Raw genomic sequence first — 23,183 nt, forward strand, 5'->3', positions numbered from 1 at the left:
AAGAGATTCTCTCAGGTCCAGGCAGGATCCTGGTAAGTCTCTTAGGGCTGTTAATGTGGGGTAAGGCTCCATCCTGCCCTCCCGAGCTCTGTGATCCCTTCCTCACTCTTTCTGCTCTTCTACAGGCCAGGGGACTGCCCCACTGGGCAGGGCCCCCGGACGTCCCTATCGCCCTGGACGGCTTTATCCCGAACTCAGTGTTCCTCCGCTTGCTCTGGCCGATGAAACCCTGGCAAGACCTGGGCGATTCAGAAATGGAGCTGAGGGTTGAGGTGAAGGAGGTGGTGAAGACAGAACTGGAGTTGGAGCAGACACCAGATCCAAAGGTGCTGCTGAAGTTGGAGACGCCGCTGTCCTGGGAACTACAGGTACAGAGTCCGTGTGTGTGCAGATGGGCAGCAGGCTGCTAACTGGGTAAAGCTCTGTTATCGTCACATCAGAACCCAAATCAGAATCAGAATAAGAGGTTCTGCAGGAGCTGAAAGTCCAGAACAACACACACAAGATGCTGGAGGAACTCAGCAGGTCAGGCAGCACCTATGGAGACCGAGACTTTGCATCAAGACTGCAGAATATAGCGTTACAGTTATAGAGAGGGTGTAGGGCAGGCAGGCAGGCAGGGAGATCAAGTGTATGAGAGGTTCATTCAATAGTTCATGGGATAGATGTTATCATTGAGCATGGTTTCTGCCCAATGGGAGAGGGGAAGAGAGAGAATGTTCTGTGTGGGAGGGGTCTTCGATTATGCTGGCTGCTTTACCAAGGCAGCGAGAGGTGTTGACAGAGTCCATGGTGTCTGAAGGTGCTGGTGACCTACCTTGGAACCTCACCTCGGCAGTAGGGAGGGGCGACACAGTGGGCAGTAAGAACTGGACACAAGTTGGATGGGGAATGGGAGCAGGAAGCAATGACGTCTCCAGGGAGTAATTACCCTTTCATCTCCAGAGTCCCAGAGCACTGGACCAGTCACTGCTCTGGCCTTCCAGGGGGCTGGCAGTTGCTGCTGACTGCTGTGGTTATTTTTATTAATTTAATCATTTTTGGGAGTGAGAGTAATTGGCCATGCATATATTGCCCATCCCTAACTTTCCCTCGGGAAGCAGAGAGTGAGCTGTCTTCTTGATAGGGTTAAAGTAGACAGACAGTATCTTTTTTCCAGGGTTGAAATGCCTAATACCAGAGGGCATGTACTTAAGGTGAGAGGGGGGTAATATTAAAGGAGGGCGTGAGGGGCTAGTTTTTTTGACACACAGAGTGGTGGGTGCCTGTGATGGCAGTAGAGGCAGATACATTAGAGATTTAAAGAAAAGTTTAGATAAGGATATGAATATGAGGAAAATGGAAGGATATGGACATTGTGTAGGCAGAAGGGAATAGTTAGGATGCCCATTTGATGACTAATTTAATTGGATTGGCACAACATTGTGGGCTGAAGGGCCTGTTTCTGTTTTATCTTCAATATTCTATGACTGACTACAGTCTGGGTTTTGACGCAGTGACGGTGAGATACTCACAAGTCAGGATGGTCTGTGAGACGAGGGGGAACCCGCCGGTGGTGGTGTTGTCCTGCCCCCTACTACCTTTGTCCTCGATGAAGGAGGTAGGGGTTTTGAGTGGAGTTGTTGGGGTAGCCTGGGCAAGTAAACCCGGTTTGTTTTGTTGACGGTGTGCCCTGTGGCCTCTGTGGAGGGAAGGAGTGTTTTGGGGGTGGGCAGGGTGCTGATTGAATGGCCTGTTCTGTCCTAGATGGTGTTGAGCCCCTTGAGAGTTTCTGAAGCTTCACCTGTCCAGGCAAGCGGGCAGGTCCCATCACACTCCTAACCCATGCCCTGTGAACAGCCTGTTGGGAGGTGAGTCACTCACTGTGGGATAGTCAGCCTCTTGTCCTGCTCTGGGGCAAGAGCTACGGGATTTCCGCACCAGTTCAGTATCTTCATCGCTGGCATCTCATCTGTTTCAGTCCTCAGATTCGGACCGTTCCCATGTCTTCAGTGCTACGCCGGAGCCAACAATGGAGACCAAGCCTCCAAAACAGGAGGAGAAGCTGCAAATCAGAAGTGACGCACCAGCCCCTCAGGTACACTTCGTCTCTTCGTCTCTCTGTTACCTCTCCCCTCTCTATCTCTCACCATCACACTGACGCTCACTCTGTCTGTCTCTTATTCTCTCACTCTGACTTGCCCTCTGTTTCAGTCTCCCTCACAAAGTTAAAGGTAAATTTATTATCAAATTACATATATGTCACCAAATACAACCCAAGATTCACTTTCTTGCAGACATTCACGGTAAATACAAGGAAACATTAGAATCAATGAAAGACCTCACCCAACATGGCAGCAAGCCAATGCGCAAAAACAGCAATGCAAATACAAAAACAGAAAATTAATAAGTAAACAATAAATATTGAGAACATGAAATGAAGAGTCCTTGAAAGTGAGTCCGGAAGTTGCGAGAACATTTCAACGATGGGGCAAGTGAAGTTATCCGCTCTGGTTCAAGTGTCTCCTAGTTGAGGGGTAACGACTGTTCTTGAACCTGGCCGTGTGAGCCTGGAGGCTCCTGTACCTCCTTCCTGATGGCAGCAGCGAGAAGAGAGCATGATCAGGTTGATGCTGCTGTCCTGCGACAGCACTCCATGTAGATGTGCTCAGTGGTTGGGTGGGCTTTACCCGTGATGGACTGGGCTGTATCCACTACTTTCTGGCAACGCACAAAATGCTAGAGGAACTTAGCAGATTAGGCAGCATCTGTGGAAAGGAATAAGAACTGATGTTTTGGGTTGTGACCCTTTATCAGGATTGGAAAAATAGATGAGAAGTCAGAGTAAGAAGCTGGGGGGGAGGGGAGGAAGAAGTACGAGGTGACAGGTAAAACTGGGAGAGGGAGAGGGGGTGAAGTAGATAGCTGGAAAGTCAATTGGTGAACGAGATAAAGGACTGGAGAAGGGGGAACCTGATGGGAGAGGGTAGAAGACCATGGAGGAAGGGGAAGGAGGAGCACCAGAGGGAGGTGATGAGCAGGTAAGGAAAAAGGTGAGGGAGGAAAATAGGAATGGGGAATGGTGAAGGGGGGGGGGAAGGCATTACCAGAAGTTTGAGAAATTGACGTTCATGTCATCAGGTTACCCAGACAGAGTATAAGGTGTTGCTCCTCCAACCTGAGTGTGGCCTCATCGTGGCAGTAGTGGAGGCCACGGACTGACATGTTGGAATGGTAATGGGAAGTAGAATTAAAATGGGTGGCCACTGGGAGATCCCACATTTTCTGGCAGACGGAGTGTAGGTGCTCGGCGAAGCGGTCTCCCAATCTACGTCGGGTCTCACTGATATACAAGAGGCCACACCGGGAGCACTGGATACAGTAGCTGACCCCCAACGTACTCACAGATGAAGTGTTGCCTCACCTGGGACTCTGAGTGGTAGTGAGGGAGGAGGTGTTGGGGCAGGTGTGGCACTTGTTTCGCTGGCAAGGAGTACCAAGAGGGAAGTCATTGGGGAAACCAGCACCTGTAGATTTTCTCATGTTAATGATCCACTACTTTTTATAGGACTTTCCATTCAAGGATATTGGTTTTTCCATACCAGACAATCAGTCGATATACTCTCCACATATCTGAAGAAGTTTGTCAAAGTTTTAGATGTCGTGCCGAATCTTTGCATGCTTCTAAGAAGGTAGAGGCAATGCTGTGCTTTCTTTATAATTGGACTTGCTTGCTGGGCCCGAGACAGATCCTCTGAAATCATAACACCAAGTGATCCACTTCACCTCTGATCCCCCGATAAGGACTGGCTCAGGGACCTCTGGTTTCCTCCTCCTGAGGTCAATAATCAGTTCCTTGGTCTTGCTGACATTGAGTGAGAGGTTGTTGTGGTGGCACCCCACGACCAAATTATCAATCTCCCCCCTATATGCTGATTCATCACTACCTTTGATTCGACCGATGACAGTGGTGTTGTCAGCAAACTTAAGAATGGCATTGGAGCTGTGCTTAGTCTCCTAGTCATAGGTATAAAGTGAGTAGAGCAGAGGGCTAAGTACACATCCTTGCCGTGCACCTGTGCTGATGGAGATCACGGAAGAGATGTTGTTGCCAATCCAAACTAACTGGGGTCTGCAAGTGAGGAAATTGAGGATCCAGTTGCACAAGGAGATATTGAGGCCAAGGTCTTGAAGCTTATTGATTAGTTTTGAGAGGATGATAGTATTGAATGCAGACCAGTAGTCATGATGCATGCATCTTGGCTGTCCAGATCTTGCAGGGTTGAGTGAAGAGCCAATGAAATGTCATCTGCTGTGAACCTGTCATGCTGGTAGGCAAACTGAAGCAGAGCTAAGTCATTTCTCAGGCACGAGATGATATGTTTCATCACTGACCTCTCAAAGCACTTCATCACAGTGGATGTAAGCGCTACTGGATAATATTCTCTGAGGCAGGTCACCACATTCTTCTTAGACTATAAGACCATAAGATGCAAGAGCTGGATGAGGCCATTTGCCCATTGAGTCTGCTCTGCCATTTCATCACAGCTGATCCATTCTCCTCTCAGCCCCAGTCTCCTGCCTTCTCCCCATATCCCTTCATGCCCTGACCAATCAAGAATCTATTAACCTCTGCCTTGAATATTCGTAAGGACTTGGCTTGCATAGCTGCCTGTGGCAAAGAATGGCACAGATTCACCACTCTCTGGCTAAAGATATTTCTCCTCATCTCCGTTCTAAAAGGACGCCTGTCTATTCTGAGGCTGTGTCCTCTGGTCTTAGACTCTCCCAACATCGGAAACATCCTCTCCATGTCCACTCTATCAAGGCCTTTCAGCATTCAATAGGTTTCAATGAGGTCAGCCCTCATTCTTCTGAATTCAAGTGAATACAGGCTCTTCATACAACAAGCTGTTCAATCCTGGAATCATTTCTGTGAACCTCCTTTGAACCCTCTCCAGTTTCAGCACATCCTTTCGAAGATAAGAGGCTTAAAACTGCCCACAATACTCCAAGTGAGGCCTCACCAGTGCTTCATAAAGTCTCAACATTCCATCCTTGCTTTTATATTCTAGTCCTCTGGAAATGAATGTTAACATCGCATTTGTCTTCCTCACCAGAGACTCAACCTGCAAATTAACCTTTAGGGAATCCTGCACAAGGTCTCCCAAGTCTCTCTGCACCTCAATTTTTGATATTTTTGCTCCATTGAGGAAATAGTCAACCCTTTCCCCCTTCTACCAAAATGCATGACCACAAACTTCTGGACATGTTATTCCATCTATCACTTCTTTGCCCATTCTCCTAATCTGTCTAAGTCTTTACTTCCTCAAAACTATCTGCCCTCCACCTAACTTCGTGTCATCCACAAACTTTGCAACAAAGCTATCATCCAAATCATTGACATCTAGCGTAAAAAGAACTGGTCCCAACACAGACCCCTGTGAACACCAGTTGTCACTGGCAGCCAGCCAGAAAAGGTTCCCTTTATTCTGACTCTTTGCTTCTTGCCAATCAGCCACTGCTTTATCCATGCTAGAATCTTTTCCTGTTATAGTATGGGCTTGTAGCTTGTTAAGCAGCCTCATGTGGCACCTTGTCAAAGGCCTTCTGAAAATCCAAGTACACAACATCAAATGATTTTCCATTGTCTATCCTGCTTGTTATTTCTTCAAAGAATTCCAACAAATTTGTCAGGCAAGATTTTCCCTTGAGGAAACCATGCTGACTACAGCCTATTTTATCATGTGCCTCAAAGTACACTGAGACCTCATCCTTAGTAATCAACTCCAACATCTTCCCAACAACTGAGGTCAGACTAACTAGGCTATAATTTCCTTTCTTCTGCCTCTCTCCCTTTTTGAAGAGTGGAGTGACAATTTGCAATTTTACAGTCTTCCGGAAGCATTCCAGAATCTAGTGATTCTTGGTTGCGAATGCCTCCATAATCTCTTCAGCCACCTCTTTCAGAACCCTGGAGAGGACAAGAATAAAGTGAGAAAGTAGCCAGATACTTTACATTGCCCAAACCTGATTTCACCCAAGACAGATGAGCCAAAGGATGTTGTGCTGAAGTTGTATGAGATGTTGGTGAGGTCTAATTTTGAGTATTGTGTCACCTGCCTACAGGAAAGATGTAAATAAGGTTGAAAGAGTACAGAGAAAATTTACAATGATGTTGCCATGTCTGGAGTACCTAAGTTATAGAAAAAGATTGAGAGGGTTAGGAATTTATACCTTAGAATGCAGAAGATTGAGAGGAGATTTGATAGAGGTATATGAAATTATGAGTGGTATAGAAAGGGTAAATGCAAGCAGGCTTTTTTTTAATCTAAGGTTGGGTGGGACTATAACGAGAGGTCATGGGCTAAGGGTGAATGGAAAAAAGTTTAAGGTGAACATAAGAGGAAACTTCTTCACTCAGAGGGCCGTGAGCGTGTAGAACGAGCTGCCAGCACAAGTGGTGCATACGAGCTCGATTTCAACATTTAAGAGAAGTTTGGATAAGTATGTGGATGATACGGCTATGGGGGGTTATGTCCCGGTGCTGGCTGATGGGAGTAGGCAGTTTAAATGGTTACAGCATGGACTGGATGGGCCAAAGGGCCTGTTTCTGTGCTGCACCTCTATGACAAAGCCACTCTAAAGACTGGCAGCTCAAAGGACAGCACCTGCGTTACTTTTATTCACCCTTTCTCATGATAGCTCTTTGTTGATTGGTTGTCACACTACTCGGAGAAACTGCTGCGAAGCTCTGCCTTTTAACCTTGATCGTGGAGCTCATTGAAAAGGTTGCTCTTTTTCACGCATTCCTTCTCCGATGATTGGTTGTCACACTACTCAGAGAAACTGCTGCGAAGCTCTGCCTTTTAAATCTTGAACGCGGAGCTAGTTGAAAAGGTAACACACACAAAATGCTGGAGGGGCTCAGTAGGCCAGGCAGCATCTATGGAAAACCCGATTTTCTTCCTATGCTACATCCACAACTGCATTGGTGCTGCTTCCTGCACCCTTGCTGAGCTCTTCAACTTTGCCTCCAACTTCCAACCAGCCCTCAAATTTACTTGGTCCATTTCTGACACCTCCCTCCCCTTTCTCGATTTCTTTATCTCCATCTCTGGAGACAGTCTATCTGCTGATATCTTTTATAAACCACTGACTCTCACAGCTATCTGGACAATACCTCTTCCCACCCCGTCACTTGTAAAAATGTCAACCCCCTTTATCACTTCCTCCATCTCCATCGCATCTGTTCTCAAGATGAAGCTTTCCATTCCTGAGCTAATGAGATATTCTCTTTCTTCAAAGAAAGGGGTTTCCCTTCCTCCACCATCACTGCTGCCCTCACCTGCATCTCTTCCATTTTGCACACATCTGTCCTCCCTCCATTCTTAAGCCACACCAGGGATAGGGTTCCTCTTGTCCTTACCTATCACCCCACTAGCGTTCGCGTCCAGCACGTAATTCTCTACAACTCTATCTCCTATGGGATACCACCACCAAGCACATCTTTCCTTCCCTGATCTTTCTGCTTCCCACAGGGATTGCTCCCTTTGTGAATCCTTTGTCCATTCGTTCCTCCCCATTGATCTCCCTTCTGGCACTTATCCTTGCAAGTGGAACAAGTGGCACAACTGCCTCTACACCTCCTTCCTCACTACCATTCAGGGCCCCCAACACTTCTTCCAACAACACTTCATTTGCGAGTCTGTTGAGTCAATCTACTGTATGCAGTGCTCACAGTGTGGCCTCCTGTTTATTGGTGAGACCTGACTTCACCGAGCACTTACAGTTGCTCCACCAGAAAAAGCAGCATCTCCTGGCCACCCATTTTAATTCTGCTTCCCATTCCCATTCCGACATGCCAGTCCATGGCCTCCTTTACTGCGGTGATGAGGCCACACTCAGGTTGGAGAAGCAATACCTTGAGTAGCCTCCAACCTGATGACATGAACATCAATTTCTTGAACTTCCAGTAATTGCCCCTCCCTCTCCTTCATCATTCCACATCCCCATTTCCCTCTCTCACCTTATCTCAACACCTCCCTCCCATACTCCTCCTCCCATGGTCTCCAGTCCTCTCCTTTCAGATTCCCCCTTCTCTAGACTATTATCTCTCTTGCCCCTCCCTCTCAGAGTTTCACCTCTCACCTGCCACCTTGAACTTCCTCTGACTTCTACTCTTTCTTTCTAATCTCCATGAAGGGTCTCAGCCCGAAACATCGACTGTTTACTCTTTTCCATAGATGCTGCTGAGTTTCTCCAGCATTTTGTATGCGTCACTTTGGATCTCCAGCATTTGCAAATTTTGTCGTTCTTGTAATTGAAAAGGTAGCTCTTTTTACGCATTCTTTCCATGTTGATTGGTCACTGCACATCTCATAAAAACTGCCTTTTAAACATTGATCGTGGACCTAGTTGAAAAGGTAGCTGTTTTCACACACTCCCTCTCTGTTGGTTGGTTGCTCCACTTAGGCATCGGTCTCATTGAAGCCTGCTTGAAGCAGGTGGGTAACTCAGAATGCCGAAGCAGGAGGTTAGAGGTCTCAGTGAACACTCCAGCCAGTTGATCAGTACAGGTCTTTAGTACTCAGCCAGGTAGCCCGTCTGGCTGAGTCCTTTCTGTGGGTTCACCCTTGTGAAGAATGCTTTCACGTCAGCCCCAAGAGACTGAAGTCACAGATTCATTGGGGGTGTGGGACTTTTTGAAGGATCCTCCGTGTTTTAACAGTCAGAGTGAGCATAGAAAGCTCCTCACAGTCTCCTGCACAGTCTTTTTCTCATCTCTCAGTCTCTCTCTCTCTCACTCTCACTCACTCACTCTCTTGCGCTCTGTCTCTCATCCTCTCACTTTCGCTCATTTGCTTACTCTCTCACGTGTGCTCTTTCTCACTCTTGCTCTCTCATTCTCTCACTCTTGCTCATTCACTCACTCTCGCTCTCTTGCTGACAGGAGCCAAAGATGAGAAGACTCCCCACTCCAGTGTCCAGGCCCAGTCCACCCCAGCGCAGATCTCTGCCACAGGAGCCAGAAGTCTCGACCTCACCTCCTCTTCCGGTGCCGGTTCAACGATTCAAGGAGGAGGCCTGGTTTAATAAAGCCTTTCCCAATGCAGATTCCAAGGTAAGAGCCAAATGCTGTAACTCCCGATGTACTCTCCTGAGTGCGGAAAGAAATGGGACCCTCCTGTTCACTCCCAGCTTTACATGTCAAATCAGAAAAGGTCTAGTGCTTTCCCAGCGAATATGATGAATAAACTCTTCTTGGGTTTCAATTCGGGTTCAGGTATCATTTAGAATTGATGTTTCAATGACAAACTCTGCCATCTTCTGCAGGGATGACGCCCAGGCGTGTCTAGTCTGGTGGTATTTATACCCCTCTGTTTCGTCCTTCATGATTGGTTAGTCCTCATCCAATCAGGTCTCCCACCTTGCTTAGAATCAAATTCCAGTTCTTACTTAGAGTGAGACCTTCGTCTTTGTTAAAATTCTTTTCCTTTGGTTTTATTTCAATGGCTTCCTTTACCAGGTGGTCCCAAAAGCCAATGGCACGGCACGGTAGTTTTGTACCATTGAGGTCAATCCTATGGCCATTGCGAATGCAATGTTCTGCTACCGCCGATTTCCCCGGGTAACCACAACAGAGACACCTCCTGTGCTCCCTGATGCGGGTTTCCACCCTGCGTCCCGTCTGGCCAGCTTACTGATGCGATAGATGTGCTGGCCCCGTAGTTACCGGAGTCCAGTATAGTCTTACAATAAAAAAAACACATTTAACAAAGAGAAAAGCACCTTTGGTTGGCCCCCATGAGGCCACTGCGACCGCAGGTGCTGCTGTCTTACCAGAAGTGATGCCAGTATAGTGTAACAGCATGATGCTATTACAGTTCGGGGCGTGGGAGTTCAATTCCTACGTCCTCCCTGTGGAATGTGTGGTTTCCTCGCACATTCCAAAGGTGTACCAGTTAGTAGGTTAATTTGCCATTGTAAATTGTCCCGTGATTAGGCTGGGGTTAACTCAGTGGGTTGCTGGGCAGCGTGGTTTGAAGGGCTGGAAGCTCCTGTGCACTTACCATCTCCAAATAAATAAATAATCTCTGCTATAAGAAACATAAACCCAGAGTTTTACAGCTCCAACATTACCTCTTGAACTCAGTCCCCCGACGCTGCATACACCTTCTTAACAACCCTATCAACCTGTGTAATAACTTTGAGGGATCTATGGACATGAGTCCCAAGACCCCTCTGTTCCTGCACAACTGTTTGGCCCAAGGACTATGCTGTTCAATGCTCCGTGTTCTGAACCCTGGAGAGAAATACACAGTCAACACTTCAGGCCGAGACCCTTCAGCAGGACTGTAAAGGAAGTGGGGAAGAAGCCAGAATCAGAAGGTGAGCGGCTGGGAGGATGACAGGTTGACAGATGATAGGTGAGACCAGGTGAGGAGGAAGGTGGTTGGGTTGAAGTGAGAAGCTGCGAGGTGATAGGTGGAAGAGGTAAAGAGCTGGAGAAGAAGGAATCAAATAAGAGAGGTGATTGGACCATGGGAGAAAGGAAGGAGGAAGGGAACCAGAGGGAGGTGATGGGCAGGTGAGGAGAAGGGAAGAGGCGAGAGGGGAACCTGAATGGGAAATGGAAAAAGAAAAGGGAGATGGGGGAGAAATTACTGGAAGTTAGAGAAACTGATGTTCATGCCTTGAGGTTGGAGACTATCCAGATGGAAGGTGAGGGATTACTTCTTCCCCCTTCCTTTCCAGTCCTGCTGAAAGGAATTGATGCAAAATGTCAACTGTTTATTCCTCTCCATAGGTGCTGCCTGACCTGCTGAGTTCCTCCACCATTTTGTGTGTGTTGCTCTGGATTTCCAACATCTGTAGAATCCCTTGCGTTTAGAATTTAAACTAACTGGCCTGTTACTAGCCTATCCCTGCACCACTCCAGCCCCGTGTCTCCCACTCTTTCTGACAATAAGGATGAACTGATGATCTCCCAATCTACCTCACTGTGGCCCCTGCACCTTATTGTCTGCCCTCACTGCACTTTCCCTGTAAACTGGTAATTGATTTAGTATTGTCAGATGTACCACGGTACAATGAAAAACTTTGTGTTGCATGTGGTCCAGGCGGATTATTTCAACACAGCAGTGAAATGAGGTAGAACAAGGTAAACCAAAAGCAGAATGCAGTATAAAGTGTTACAATTACAGTGCAGGCAGACAATAAGGTGCAATGTCATAACGAGGTAGATTGTGGGATCAACAGGGAGCCATTCAGTAATCTTATAACAGTGGGATAGAAGCTGCCCTGGAGGCTGGAGGTATGTGCTTTCGGGCTTTAGTATGTCAGTTATAACTGACACCTGGAAGCCCAAGAAGAGTTTATTCGACTTTATTCTGTGTTATGTATTGCAATAAACTCAGCTGCTTGCTGGTTTGTTTCCCTGTACCCGGCAGACGTTTCTGCCAGACCTGACGGACGAGGGGTTTGTGCTGATGCTCATTGACCTGCTGCGGACGGCCGAGTACGAGGTGAAGGAGGAGGTCACCAACGTTCTGGTGGTGCTGCTGCCGTCGCAGCCAGCCGCGGTCTCTCGCTTGGCTCGTGAAACTCTCATGACCGTCCTCAGTGGGCCCAACCCCCCACAAGCAGAGGTACAAACCCAAACCCACACTCGAATGAGCAACTTTGGGGGGTGGGGGGCAGTGTGTAGGATCTCACAACCTCCACATCAGAGGTGCTCAGGGCACAAGGTGTGTCATTCACACCTGAGGGGCTGGAATGACCTCTTTCTGTAAACGATTCCATGACTGAGGTTGGAAGGGACGTAGAATTGACTCCAACGTGGGGAACTTGGGGAAGCAGAGTGTTGCAGTTAAGAGCTGGGGGCAGGAGCATGTACAGGAACAAATGGAGGGGGAGAGGGAAGGGTAGAGAGTGGGGTTGATGGAAGGCGAGAGGGCAATGGAGATAGAAGGGATTATGGAGAGAATGATGGAAGGGACTATGAAATGGGGAGACGGAGGGGCAGGTGGTGACGGAAACTGAGGGGGAGATAGAGCTGGAGGGGGAGAAGGATCCGCAGGCAGAGGGGTTGAGGGTGACAGAGACGGAGGAGGTGACAGAGAGTGAATCAGAGATGGAGGTGGAGGGGTTGAGAGTGACAGACAGAGGGGGTGATGAAGGGGGAGTCGGAGATGGAGGGGGTGTTACGTACCCCGTAACGAATTAAAGAACCAGCAGAAATGGAAAACCACCTCGAGTCTGGTATTGCTGTTATCTAAAACTATTTTTATTAGTGACTATGTAAAACCAGGTAAATCAACCAGGTTAGCAGAACTTTGGCATGTACAGGTGTGTAAATATAGAACCCAAACTTCTTCAAGCTTGGAGGTGGGGGGGTGGTGGTGGTATTTGGATACTGTCTTATGATGGAATGTAAGATAGTTCAGTTCAATGCTCAGGTTAATTAATGGGAGATATTTGTAATCCAAAGGTGAATGATGTGAGAAGGCAATTATGTCGATATTCCACAGATTCCACAACAGCAATACCGGGTAACAAGGGCTGTAGGTTCTATCTCCGAAGTTGTTCCACTCCACACACAAAGTATCACTGACAGTGATCTTCAGTGAATATCCTTTCAACACAAGTGGTACCTGAAGCACCTTCAATAATTCCAAAAGACTGAAGTAGGGTAAATACTGAAAGGCTTTTATTTGCAGTAAAATGTGACCTCCATGCTGAGTGTCTGCCCCTTGACTGAGGGGGAGGAGCAAGGCGAAATCACCTTTATTCAGGGGTCTGTGGGAGGAGTCACAGGGGCAGTCAGCAGAGGGGCGTGTCCAGACAGTTAACCCAGTTACAACATACATATATATATATATATATATGGTTTACCACAGTACTACACCCAAATTCAGCTACGGGACATCCCAAAGTGGTGGCCAGAGGATACTCCAACAGAATCCACGTATAGATTATCGCCAACAGTAGTTTATCACAAAGGAGACCCTCTTCAAGGGAACCACCACCCAGGCAAGGGTAGACACACCGGTAGATTCCACATGGTTACCCCAAACACACAACTGTGATAGCCACTTATCCAGTTCCACGACATACGAAATAACTCCAACAGTGATTTGCCACAGGGGTGCCTTTCTTCAGTGAACTACCACACCCAGACAAAGGGTAACACACACGTGGTATTCACAAAGGTTTTCCCCTCACCAGAGACCCCACTCCTGTGGGTTAACTACGTGACAGTCACACCTTCATATTGGAATGGAATCAAACTCACCCTTACGGGCTACTTAGAGAGAGAGTCCAAACAGTGATCTCTTTGTCACTAGGTTTCTTTTGTTTTTAAACCTTCCTCTCCCCTCTTCTCTTCCTTTAAAGTCACCAAATGTGACCACAAAAAGGAGACCGTCTTCTGTGGGGTAAAGTTATCAACCCAGACAAGGGTTGGACACTAATAACTTCCCACCGGTCACACCTTTTCCACACTGCGAGAGCCACTGATCGATTCTGCTGATCGATCCTCTAAAACTCACCTTTCTGTGGGCGCACAAATCTCATCCAGTGTCCAAACCATGTGTGTCTGTCTAACAACCTTGTATTTATCTCAGCATGCTGGACACCAGCCGTCCATCAAATAACACTGCCCTCGGCACCATGTCGACTCACGAGCTGCTCATTGCTCTCTCTCTGTAAGAACTCACAAGCAGGCAGCGTCCTTGTGTAAGTGTAAACACGCTTTAGAGTTTGTATAAACACCATCTCAAGGCAGGTTTCGTCCCTCTCTCTCTGTAACAGCTCAAACAGTGTCCAAAAGTCAGTCTCATTCTCCTGACATTTTAAAGTGATGGTCCACAGAAAATATGAACCCTAGGGGTACATAACAGGGGGTGACGGGGATATGGAGATAGAGACTGAGGAGGAAACGGGTGGGAGAAAGAGATGGTGATGGTGACAGAGATGGAGGGGAAGATCAGTACATTGGCTTTCATTGATCAAAGTAGTCAGTACAGGGTTTGGGATGTTATGTTGAAGTTGTATAAGACGTTGGTGAGGCTCAGTTTGGAATATTGTGTGTAGTTTTGGTCACCTACCTACAGGAAGGATGGAAACAAGGTTGAAAGGGTACAGAGAAAATTTACAAAAATGTCACTAGGTGTGGAGGACCTGAGTTATAAGGAAAAATTGAATGGGTTATAACTTTATTCCTGAGAATTTAGAAGATTGAAGAGATATTTGATAGGGTATACAAAGTTATGAGGGGTGTAGATGAGATAAATGCAATCAGGCTTTTTCCACTGAGGCTGAGTGAGACTACATCTGGGGATCATAGCTTAAGGGTGAAAGATGAAACGTTTATGAGGAACGTGAGGGAGAATGTCTTTATCTAGGGATCATAGCTTAACGGTGAAAGATAAAACGTTTATGAGGAACGTGAGGGAAGATGTCTTTACCCAGAGGGTGGTGAGAGTGTGGAACAAGCTGACAGTGCAAGTGGTGGGTATGATTTCGATTGCAATGTTTAAGAGATGTTTGGACAGGTACATAGCTGGTAGGGGTGTCGACGGCCGTGGTCTGGGTGCAGGTTGATGGAACCAGGCAGTTTAAATGGTTTGGCACTGACGAGATGGGCTGCAGGGCAGTTTGTACTGTGTTTTCTATGACTGTGACTCTATCTGCCTAGTCCCATCGACCTGCACTCTCAGTCATATACACATATTTGCATTGGCATGTAGACATTTGATAAGGTACCCCATGCAAGGCTTATTGAGAAAGTAAGGAGGCATGGGATCCAAGGGGACATTGCTTTGTGGATCCAGAACTGGCTCGCCCACAGAAGGCAAAGAGTGGTTGTAGATGGGTCATATTCTGCATGGAGGTCGGTGACCAGTGGTGTGCCTCAGGGATCTGTTCTGGGACCCCTACTCTTCATGATTTTTATAAATGACCTGGATGAAGAACTGGAGGGATGGGTTAGCAAATTTGCTGATGACACAAAGGTTGGGGGTGTTGTAGATAGTGTGGAGGGCTGTCAGAGGTTACAGTGGGACATTGATAGGATGCAAAACTGGGCTGAGAAGTGGCAGATGGAGTTGAACCCAGATAAGTGTGAGGTGGTTCATTTTGGTAGGTCAAATATGATGGCAGAATATAGTATTAATGGTAAGACTCTTGGCAGTGTGGAGGATCAGAGGGATCTTGGGGTCTGAGTCCATAGGACATTCAAAGCTGCTACGCAGGTTGACTCTGTGATTAAGAAGGCATACGGTACATTGGCCTTCATCAATTGTGGGATTGAATTTAGGAGCCGAGAGGTAATGTTACAGCTATATAGGACCCTGGTCAGACCCCAGTTGGAGTACTGTGCTCAGTTCTGGTCGCCTCACTCTAGGAAGGATGTGGAAGCCATTGAAAGGGTGCAGAGGAGATTTACAAGGATGTTACCTGGATTGGGGAGCATGCCTTATGAGAATAGGTTGAGTGAACTTGGCCTTTTCCCCTTGGAGTGACGGAGGATGAGAGGTGACCTGATAGAGGTGGATAAGATGATAAGAGGCATTAATCGTGTGGATAGTCAGAGGCTTTTTCCCAGGGCTGAAATGGCTAACACGAGAGAGCACAGGTTTAAGGTGCTTGGAAGTAGGTACAAAGGAGATGTCAGGGGTAAGTTTTTTTATGCAAAAAGTGGTGAGTGCATGGAATGGGCTGCCAGTGACTGTGGTGGAGGCAGATATGATAGGGTCTTTTAAGAGACTCCTGGATAGGTACATGGAGCTTAGAAAAATAGAGGGCTATGGGTAACCGTAGGTAATTTCTAAGGTAAGAACATGTTCAGCACACCGTTGTGGGCTGAAGGACCTGTATTGTGCTGTAGGTTTTCTATGTTTCTATGGAGGGGTTGAGGGTGACAGAGATGGAGGGGGTGACATGGGGGAGGGTTAGAATGTGATGGAGATGGAGACTGGAGACATAGACAGAGTGGAAGGCAGAGATGAGTGACAAAGAAGGAAAGAGTGGCAGTGATGGAGGGGTGACAGAAATAGATTGAGGAGATGGAGACAGAGGGTGAGGGGGCGACAGTGATGGAGGAGATGATGGCAATGGAGACAGATGGATACAGTGACATGACGGAGACGGAGGGGGAGACGGTGATGGAGACGGAGGGGGAGACGGAAATGAGTGATGAAGAAGGAGATGGGTGATGGAGATTGGGATGGATGCGGTGACATGACGGAGATGGGGGCGGGAGACGGAGATCGGTGATCGTAATGGAGACAGAGGCAGAAGGTGGAGATGGAGATTGGAACCGCTACTTTTCACATTGTTTGTCAATGATTTAGATAATGGAATTGATGGCTTTATGGCAAAGTTTGTAGATGATATGAGGATAGGTGGAGGGGTAAGTAGTGCTGAGGAAGCAATGTGATTGCAGTAGGATTTAGAGAAGTTGGAAGAATGGGTAAAAAAAAAAGTAGCAGATGGAATATAGTGTTGGGAAATATATGATAATGCATTTTAGTAAAAGGAACAATAGTGTGGGACTATTATCTAATTGGGGAAAAGGTTCAAACATCAGAGATGCAGAGGGACTTAGGAGTCCTTGTGTAAGACTCCCAGAAGGTTAATTTACAGGTTGAGTCTGTGGTGATGGCAAATGTAATGTTGGCATTTATTTTAAGGGGAATAGGATATAAAAGCTAGGAGATAGTGCTGAGCCTTTATAAGGCACGTTGGGAATATTGTCAACAGTTTTGGGCCCCATATCGCAGAAAGGATATAGCCATATAACAATTACAGCATGGAAACAGGCCATTTTGGCCCTTCTAGTCCGTGGCGAACTCTTACTCTCACCTAGTCCCACCAACCTGCGCTCAGCCCATAACCCTCCATTCCTTTCCTGTCCATATAGCTGTCCAATTTAACTTTAAATGACAACATCGAACCTGCCTCAACCACTTCTGCTGGAAGCTCGTTCCACACAGCTACCACTCTCTGAGTAAAGAAGTTCCCCCTCATGTTACCCCTAAACTTTTGCCCCCTAACTCTCAACTCATGTCCTCTTGTTTGAACCTCCCCCACTCTCAATGGAAAAAGCCTATCCACATCAACTCTATCTATCCCCCTCATAATTTTAAATACCTCTATCAAGTCCCCCCTCGACCTTCTACGCTCCAAAGAATAAAGACCCAACTTGTTCAACCTTTCTCTGTAACTTGGGAGATGAAACCCAGGTAACATTCCAGCAAATCTTTTCTGTACTCTCTCTATTTTGTTGATATCTTTCCTATAATTCGGTGACAAGAACTGTACATAATACTCCAAATTTGGCCTTACCAATGCCTTGTACAATTTCAACATTACATCCCAACTCCTATACTCAATGCTCTGATTTATAAAGGCCAGCATACCAAAAGCTTTCTTTACCACCCTATCCACATGAGATTCCACCTTCAGGGAACTATGTACCATAAATGTTGTCATTGGAGAGAGTCCAGAGGAGGTTCATGAGGATAATTCCGGGAATGAAGGGGTTAACATATGAGGAGCATTTGGCAGCTTTGGGCCTGTATTCACTAGAATTTAGAAAAATGCATGGGGATCTCATTGAAATCTACCAAATGTTGAAAGGACTAGACAGGGTTGATGTGGAGAGAATGTTTCCTATGGTGGTGGTACTGTATCCAGAACTAGAGGGCACAGACTCAAATTTGAGGGTCGACCTCTTAGAACAGAGGAAAGGAGGAATTTTTTTAGCTGGAGAGTAGTGCATCTGTGGAATGCTGTATCACACATTGCGGTGGAGGCCGAGTCCCTGAGTATATTTAAGGCGGAAGTTGATCGTTTCCTGGTTGGTCAGGGCATCAAAGGATATGGCGAGAGGGCAGGTGTATGGGGTTGAGTGGGATCCGGGATCAGCCATGATGGAATGACGGAGCAGACTCAATGGGCTGAATGGCCTAATTTTGCTCCTATGTCTTATGGAGTTGTGTCTTATGGGTGACGGAGACAGATGTAGTGATGTGATGGAGACTGAGAGGTGATGGAGACAGAGACGGAGATTGGAGAATTAGACAGAGGAGGAGATGGAGATGGGTGACAGAGACAGAGTCAGAAGGGGTGACGGGGGTGGAGGTGAAAGGTGGAGGCAGAGGGAGGGAGTGGTGGGGACAGTGGGGTTGGTGGAGATGAAGGAGAGATGGGGACAGAGGGGTGAAGGAGACCGAAAGGGTAACAGAGATGGAAGGGGTAACGGAGCTGGAGATGGAGGGGGTGACAGCAGTGGAGGGGGATGGGGTGACAGAGACGGAGATGGAGGGAGCTGATGGAGATGGATGGAGACATAAGTGGAGGGATGATGGAGACAGACGGGGTGTCAGAGTTGGGTGATATACGGTGCCTATAAAAAGTATTCCCCCCCCCCGAAAGTTTTTATTTTATTGTTTTACAACATAGAATCACAGTGGATTTAATTTGACTTTTTTGACACTGATCAACAGAAAAAGACTCTTTTGTGTCAAAGTGAAAACAGATTTCTACAAAGTGATCTAAATTAATTACAAATATAAAACACAAAATAATTGATTGCATAAGTATTCACCCCCTTTAATAATGACACACCAAATCATCACTGGTGCAGCCGATTGGTTTTAGAAGTCACATAATTAGTTAAATGGAGATCACCATGTGCAGTCAAAGTGTTTCAATTGATTGTAGTAAAAATACACCTGTATCTGGAAGGTCCAACTGCTGGTGAGTCAGTATCCTGGCAAAAACTACACCATGAAGACAAAAGAACACTCCAAGCAACTCCATGAAAAGGTTATTGAAAAGCACAAGTCAGGAGATGGATACAAGAAAACTACCAAGTAACTGAATATCCCTTGGAGTAAAGTTAACTCTATCATCAGGAAATGGGAAGAATATGGCACAGCTGTAAATCTGCCTAGAGTAGGCTGTCCTCAAAAACTGAGTGATCGTGCAAGAAAAGGAGACTTGTGAGTGAGGCCACCAAGAGACCTAAGACAACTCTGGAGGAGTTACAAGCTTCAGTGGCTGAGATGGGAGAGACTGTGCATACAACAACTTCACCAGTCACAGCTTATGGGAGAGTGGCAAAGAGAAAGCCACTTGAAAAAACTTACATGAAATCTCGGCTAGAGTTTGCAAGAAACCAAACGGGAGACTCTGAAGTCAGCTGGAAGAAGGTTCTATGATCAGATGAAATCAAAATTGAACTTTTTGGCCACCAGACTAAATGCTATGTTTGATGTTAAGCCAAACACTGCACATCATCAAAAACACACCACCCCTGTCATGAAGCATGGTGGTGGTCACATCATGCTGTGGGGATGCTTCACTGCAGCAGGCTCTGGAAGACTTGTGAAGGTAGAGGGTAAAATGAATGCAGCAAAATACAGGGAAATCCTGGAGGAAAATCTGATGCAGTCTGCAAGAGAACTGTGACTTGGGAGATTTGTTTTTCAGCAAGACAATGACCTCAAGCTTAAAGCCAAAACTAAATAGGAATGGCTTAAAAACAACAGAGTTAATGTTCTGGAGTGGCCAAGTCAGAGTCCATACCTCAATCTGATTGAGAAATTGGGGCTGGACTTGAAAAGGGCTGTTCACTCATGATCCCCATGCAATCTGACAGAGCTTGAGCAGTTTTGTAAAGAAGAATGGGGAAAATTGCAGTGTCCAGATGTGCAAAGCTGATAGAGACCTATCCACACAGACTGTAATTGTTGCCAAAGGTTCATCTACTAAATACTGACTTGAAGGGTGAGTAATTATGCAATCAGTTATTTTATGTTTAATAATTGTAATCAATTTAGAGCAATTTGTAGAAATTTGTTATCACTTTAAATCTTTTCTGTTGATCAGTGTCAAAAAGCCAAATTAAATCCACTGTGATTTAATGTTGTAAAACAATAAAACATGAAACTTCCAAGGGGTGGGGTGTCATGAATACTTTTTATAGGCTCTGTGTGTAGAGGGGGTGATGGAGACGGGTGACGAAGGTAGAGACAGATGGAGGTGGAAGTGGAGATAGGTGACGGAGACTGAGGAGCAGACAAAAATTTGAGATAGAGACTAATGACGGAAATTTAGGGGGTGACAGAGATGGGTGGGATGACGGAGATGGTGAGGGTAATGGAGAGGGAAGACTGAAGTGATGGGGGTGTCAGAGACGGAGGGAGAGATGGAGACGATGGGGATGACAGGAGAGAGAGGGTGACAATTGGGGTGACAGAGATGGAGGGGGTAATAGAGATGGTGGGGGTGACGGAGATGGTGGGGTGATGGAGTGGGAGACAGATGGTGGATGTGACAGAGATGGGTGGGTTGATCGAGACAGAGGGGGCGATGGTGATGGAGAGGGGAGAGGGGAGAAGGGAGATGGGGTCAGGGGGTGATGGAGACGGAGGGGGTGACGGAGATGGAGGGGGAAACAGGGATGATGGAGATAGAGGGGGTGATGGAGAAGGAGAGGGGAGACAGAAATGGAGGGGGTGACAGAGACGGGGGAGATGGGAATGACGGAGACAGAGGGGGAAACGGGTGACGGAGATGGAGACGGAGAGGGGAGACAGATGAAGGGGGTGACGGAGATGTAGGGGGGAGATGGGAATGATGGAGATGGAGGGGGTGATGGAGACGATAGATGTGACGAAGACAGAGATGGTGACTGTGATGGAAAGGTGAATGGGATTTGGAAGAGGCTGGTATGAATCAGAAATACCATCACAGAATGGCTGGTTCATTGCTATTGAAATGTAGGACTGTGATAGTGTAGGAAGAATCACCATGAGTATGACGATCATTCAGCTGGTGAATGTCATTGTCTACCAGAGGTCAGCAGCTGTCAATGATTGAATCTGTGATCCCACGTCAGATCCTGCAGTCAATTCCTCCAGCTCGTTCTTTGCTCTGGATTCCAGCCTCTCCCGTCTCACATCTCCAGGGTGCATGAGTGTTATGTGTGGGCGACTCCCACACCTCATCTCAGGGTGTGAACCAGTGTTTCTATTCCAGTAAGGCTTGTCTCAGCAGAGGTTCCTGTGGGGTTGGTAGTAACAATGTTCTCTGTACCTGTGTAATCAGATCCGTGAACAGCGGGAATTTATCCGTGCAGCTCTGGGGGCACTGAAGCAGCAGGCAACTCACTCCCAGGAGTTCTTCGTGGAGTTAATGGTCCAGTTCTTGCAGAGTGACGTCATTCTCAGGTTAGTGATTCTCACTCACTCTTCCATCTGGCCGCAGTTGTGTGCAGAAACTCTCGGTCAGAGTTAAAACTGTGTGAAACTCTTCTGTATGGCCGCAGTTTGGAATATTGTGTGTCATTCTGGTTGCCCCTTAACAGAGTAGATGTGGGGGGTTTTGGGGAGGGTTCAGGAGAAATTCACCAGGATGCTGCCTGGATTAAAGAGTTTGTGCTATCAGGAGAGGTTGGACAAATTTGTGTTTTCTCTGGAGACCAGATAGAGATAAAATTATATGAGCCAGAGGCAAACGAGTCAGAACTTTCTTCGCAGACCAGAAACAGCACAGACTAGTGGACATGCATTTAAAACGAGAGGGGCAGAGTGTAGAGGAGATGCCCAGGGCATTTTTATTTTATACAAACTGTGCTGGCTGCCTGGAACTGGGTGATGGTAGAGTTAGATATGATACTAGTGTTCAAGATTCAAGATTCTCCGGTTCATGAGGGTACTGCAGCACAAAATAATGTTGACTCCGGATGTAATGCAGCATACAAACACAATAAGTATAAATCTGAAAGAATTTTATAAAACAGTGTACAAGTAACTGTCTGAGTGTGGCCGTATATACATGTAGTTAGCTCATAAACATCGACTGACTGGATGTACATAAAACGTCACCAGGTGCAGGAGTATCTGTACATAAGGTAACTGACAGAAAGTGACAAAGTGGTACTTGGCAAGAGAAACTCTTCGAGGCAGCAGCAGGGCAAATGAAAACACAGCAAACCAGTGACTGTCAGTGTGGCTCTGAGATGTGGAGTGTCAGTGAATGGGGAGGATGAAGGGGGTGGTGACGGACTGTGGAGAGGAGTGTGTCAGTGTGGGTATGAGGTGTGGAGTGTCAGTGTGAAGTGACAGTGAATGGGGGATGATGGGGGTGGTGAGGGACTGTGGAGAGGAGTGTGTCAGTGTGGGTATGAGGTGTGGAGTGTCAGTGTGAAGTGACAGTGAATGGAGGGATGAAGGGGGTGGTGAGGGACTGTGGAGATAACTGTGTCACTGTGGGAATGAGGTGTGGAGTGTCAGTGTGAAGTGACAGTGAATGGGGGGATGAAGGGGGTGGTGAGGGACTGGGGAGAGGAGTGTGTCATTGTCGATATGAGGTGTGGAGTGTCAGTGTAAAGTGACAGTGAATGGGGGATGGAGGGGGTGGTGATGGACTGTGGAGAGGAGTGTGTCAGTGTGGGTATGAGGTGTGGAGTGTCAGTGTGAAGTGACAGTGAATGGGGGGGGATGAAGGGGGTGGTGAGGGACTGTGGAGAGGAGTGTGTCAGTGTGGGTATGAGGTGTGGAGTGTCAGTGTAAAGTGACAGTGAATGGGGATGAAGGGGGTGGAGAGGGACTGTGGAGAGGAGTGTGTCAGTGTGGGTATGAGGTGTGGAGTGTCAGTGTAAAGTGACAGTGAATGGGGGATGAAGGGGGTGGTGATGGACTGTGGAGAGGTGTGTGTCAGTGTGGGTATGAGGTGTGGAGTGTCAGTGTGAAGTGACAGTGAATGGGTGATGAAGGGGGTGTTGAGGGACTGTGGAGAGGAGTGTGTCAGTGTGGGTATGAGGTGTGGAGTGTCAGTGTGAAGTGACAGTGAATGGGGGATGAAGTGGGTGGTGAGGAACTGGAGAGGAGTATGTCAGTGCGGGTATGTGGTGTGGAGTGTCAGTGTACAGTGACAGTGAATGGGGGATGAAGCGGGTGGTGAGGGACTGTGGAGGGGAGTGTGTCAGTGTGGGTATGAGGTGTGGAGTGTCAGTGTAAAGTGACAGTGAATGGGGGGATGAAGGGGGTGGTGAGGGACTGTGGAGAGGAGTGTGTCAGTGTGGGTATGAGGTGTGGAGTGTCAGTGTAAAGTGACAGTGAATGGGGGGGATGAAGGGGGTGGTGAGGGACCGTGGAGAGGAGTGTGTCAGTGTGGGTATGAGGTGT

The 23,183-nt window shown here is 47.1% G+C and overlaps 1 protein-coding gene across 1 annotated transcript in view; it reads left to right on the forward strand.

The window, feature by feature from the left end:
- The window catches only part of LOC140195741 (WD repeat-containing protein 97-like), a 150,176-nt gene that overhangs the window by 73,943 nt on the left and 53,050 nt on the right, over nt 1-23,183 (forward strand). Inside the window, exons 15-19 of the mRNA XM_072254446.1 lie at nt 126-368; nt 1,961-2,077; nt 8,933-9,103; nt 11,433-11,630; nt 21,103-21,224. Coding sequence (XP_072110547.1) covers nt 126-368; nt 1,961-2,077; nt 8,933-9,103; nt 11,433-11,630; nt 21,103-21,224 — 851 coding nt within the window. The remainder of the gene's footprint in view (nt 1-125; nt 369-1,960; nt 2,078-8,932; nt 9,104-11,432; nt 11,631-21,102; nt 21,225-23,183) is intronic.

This window comes from Mobula birostris, chromosome 3 (assembly GCF_030028105.1).
Source record: "Mobula birostris isolate sMobBir1 chromosome 3, sMobBir1.hap1, whole genome shotgun sequence".
NCBI classification, from domain to species: domain Eukaryota; kingdom Metazoa; phylum Chordata; class Chondrichthyes; order Myliobatiformes; family Myliobatidae; genus Mobula; species Mobula birostris.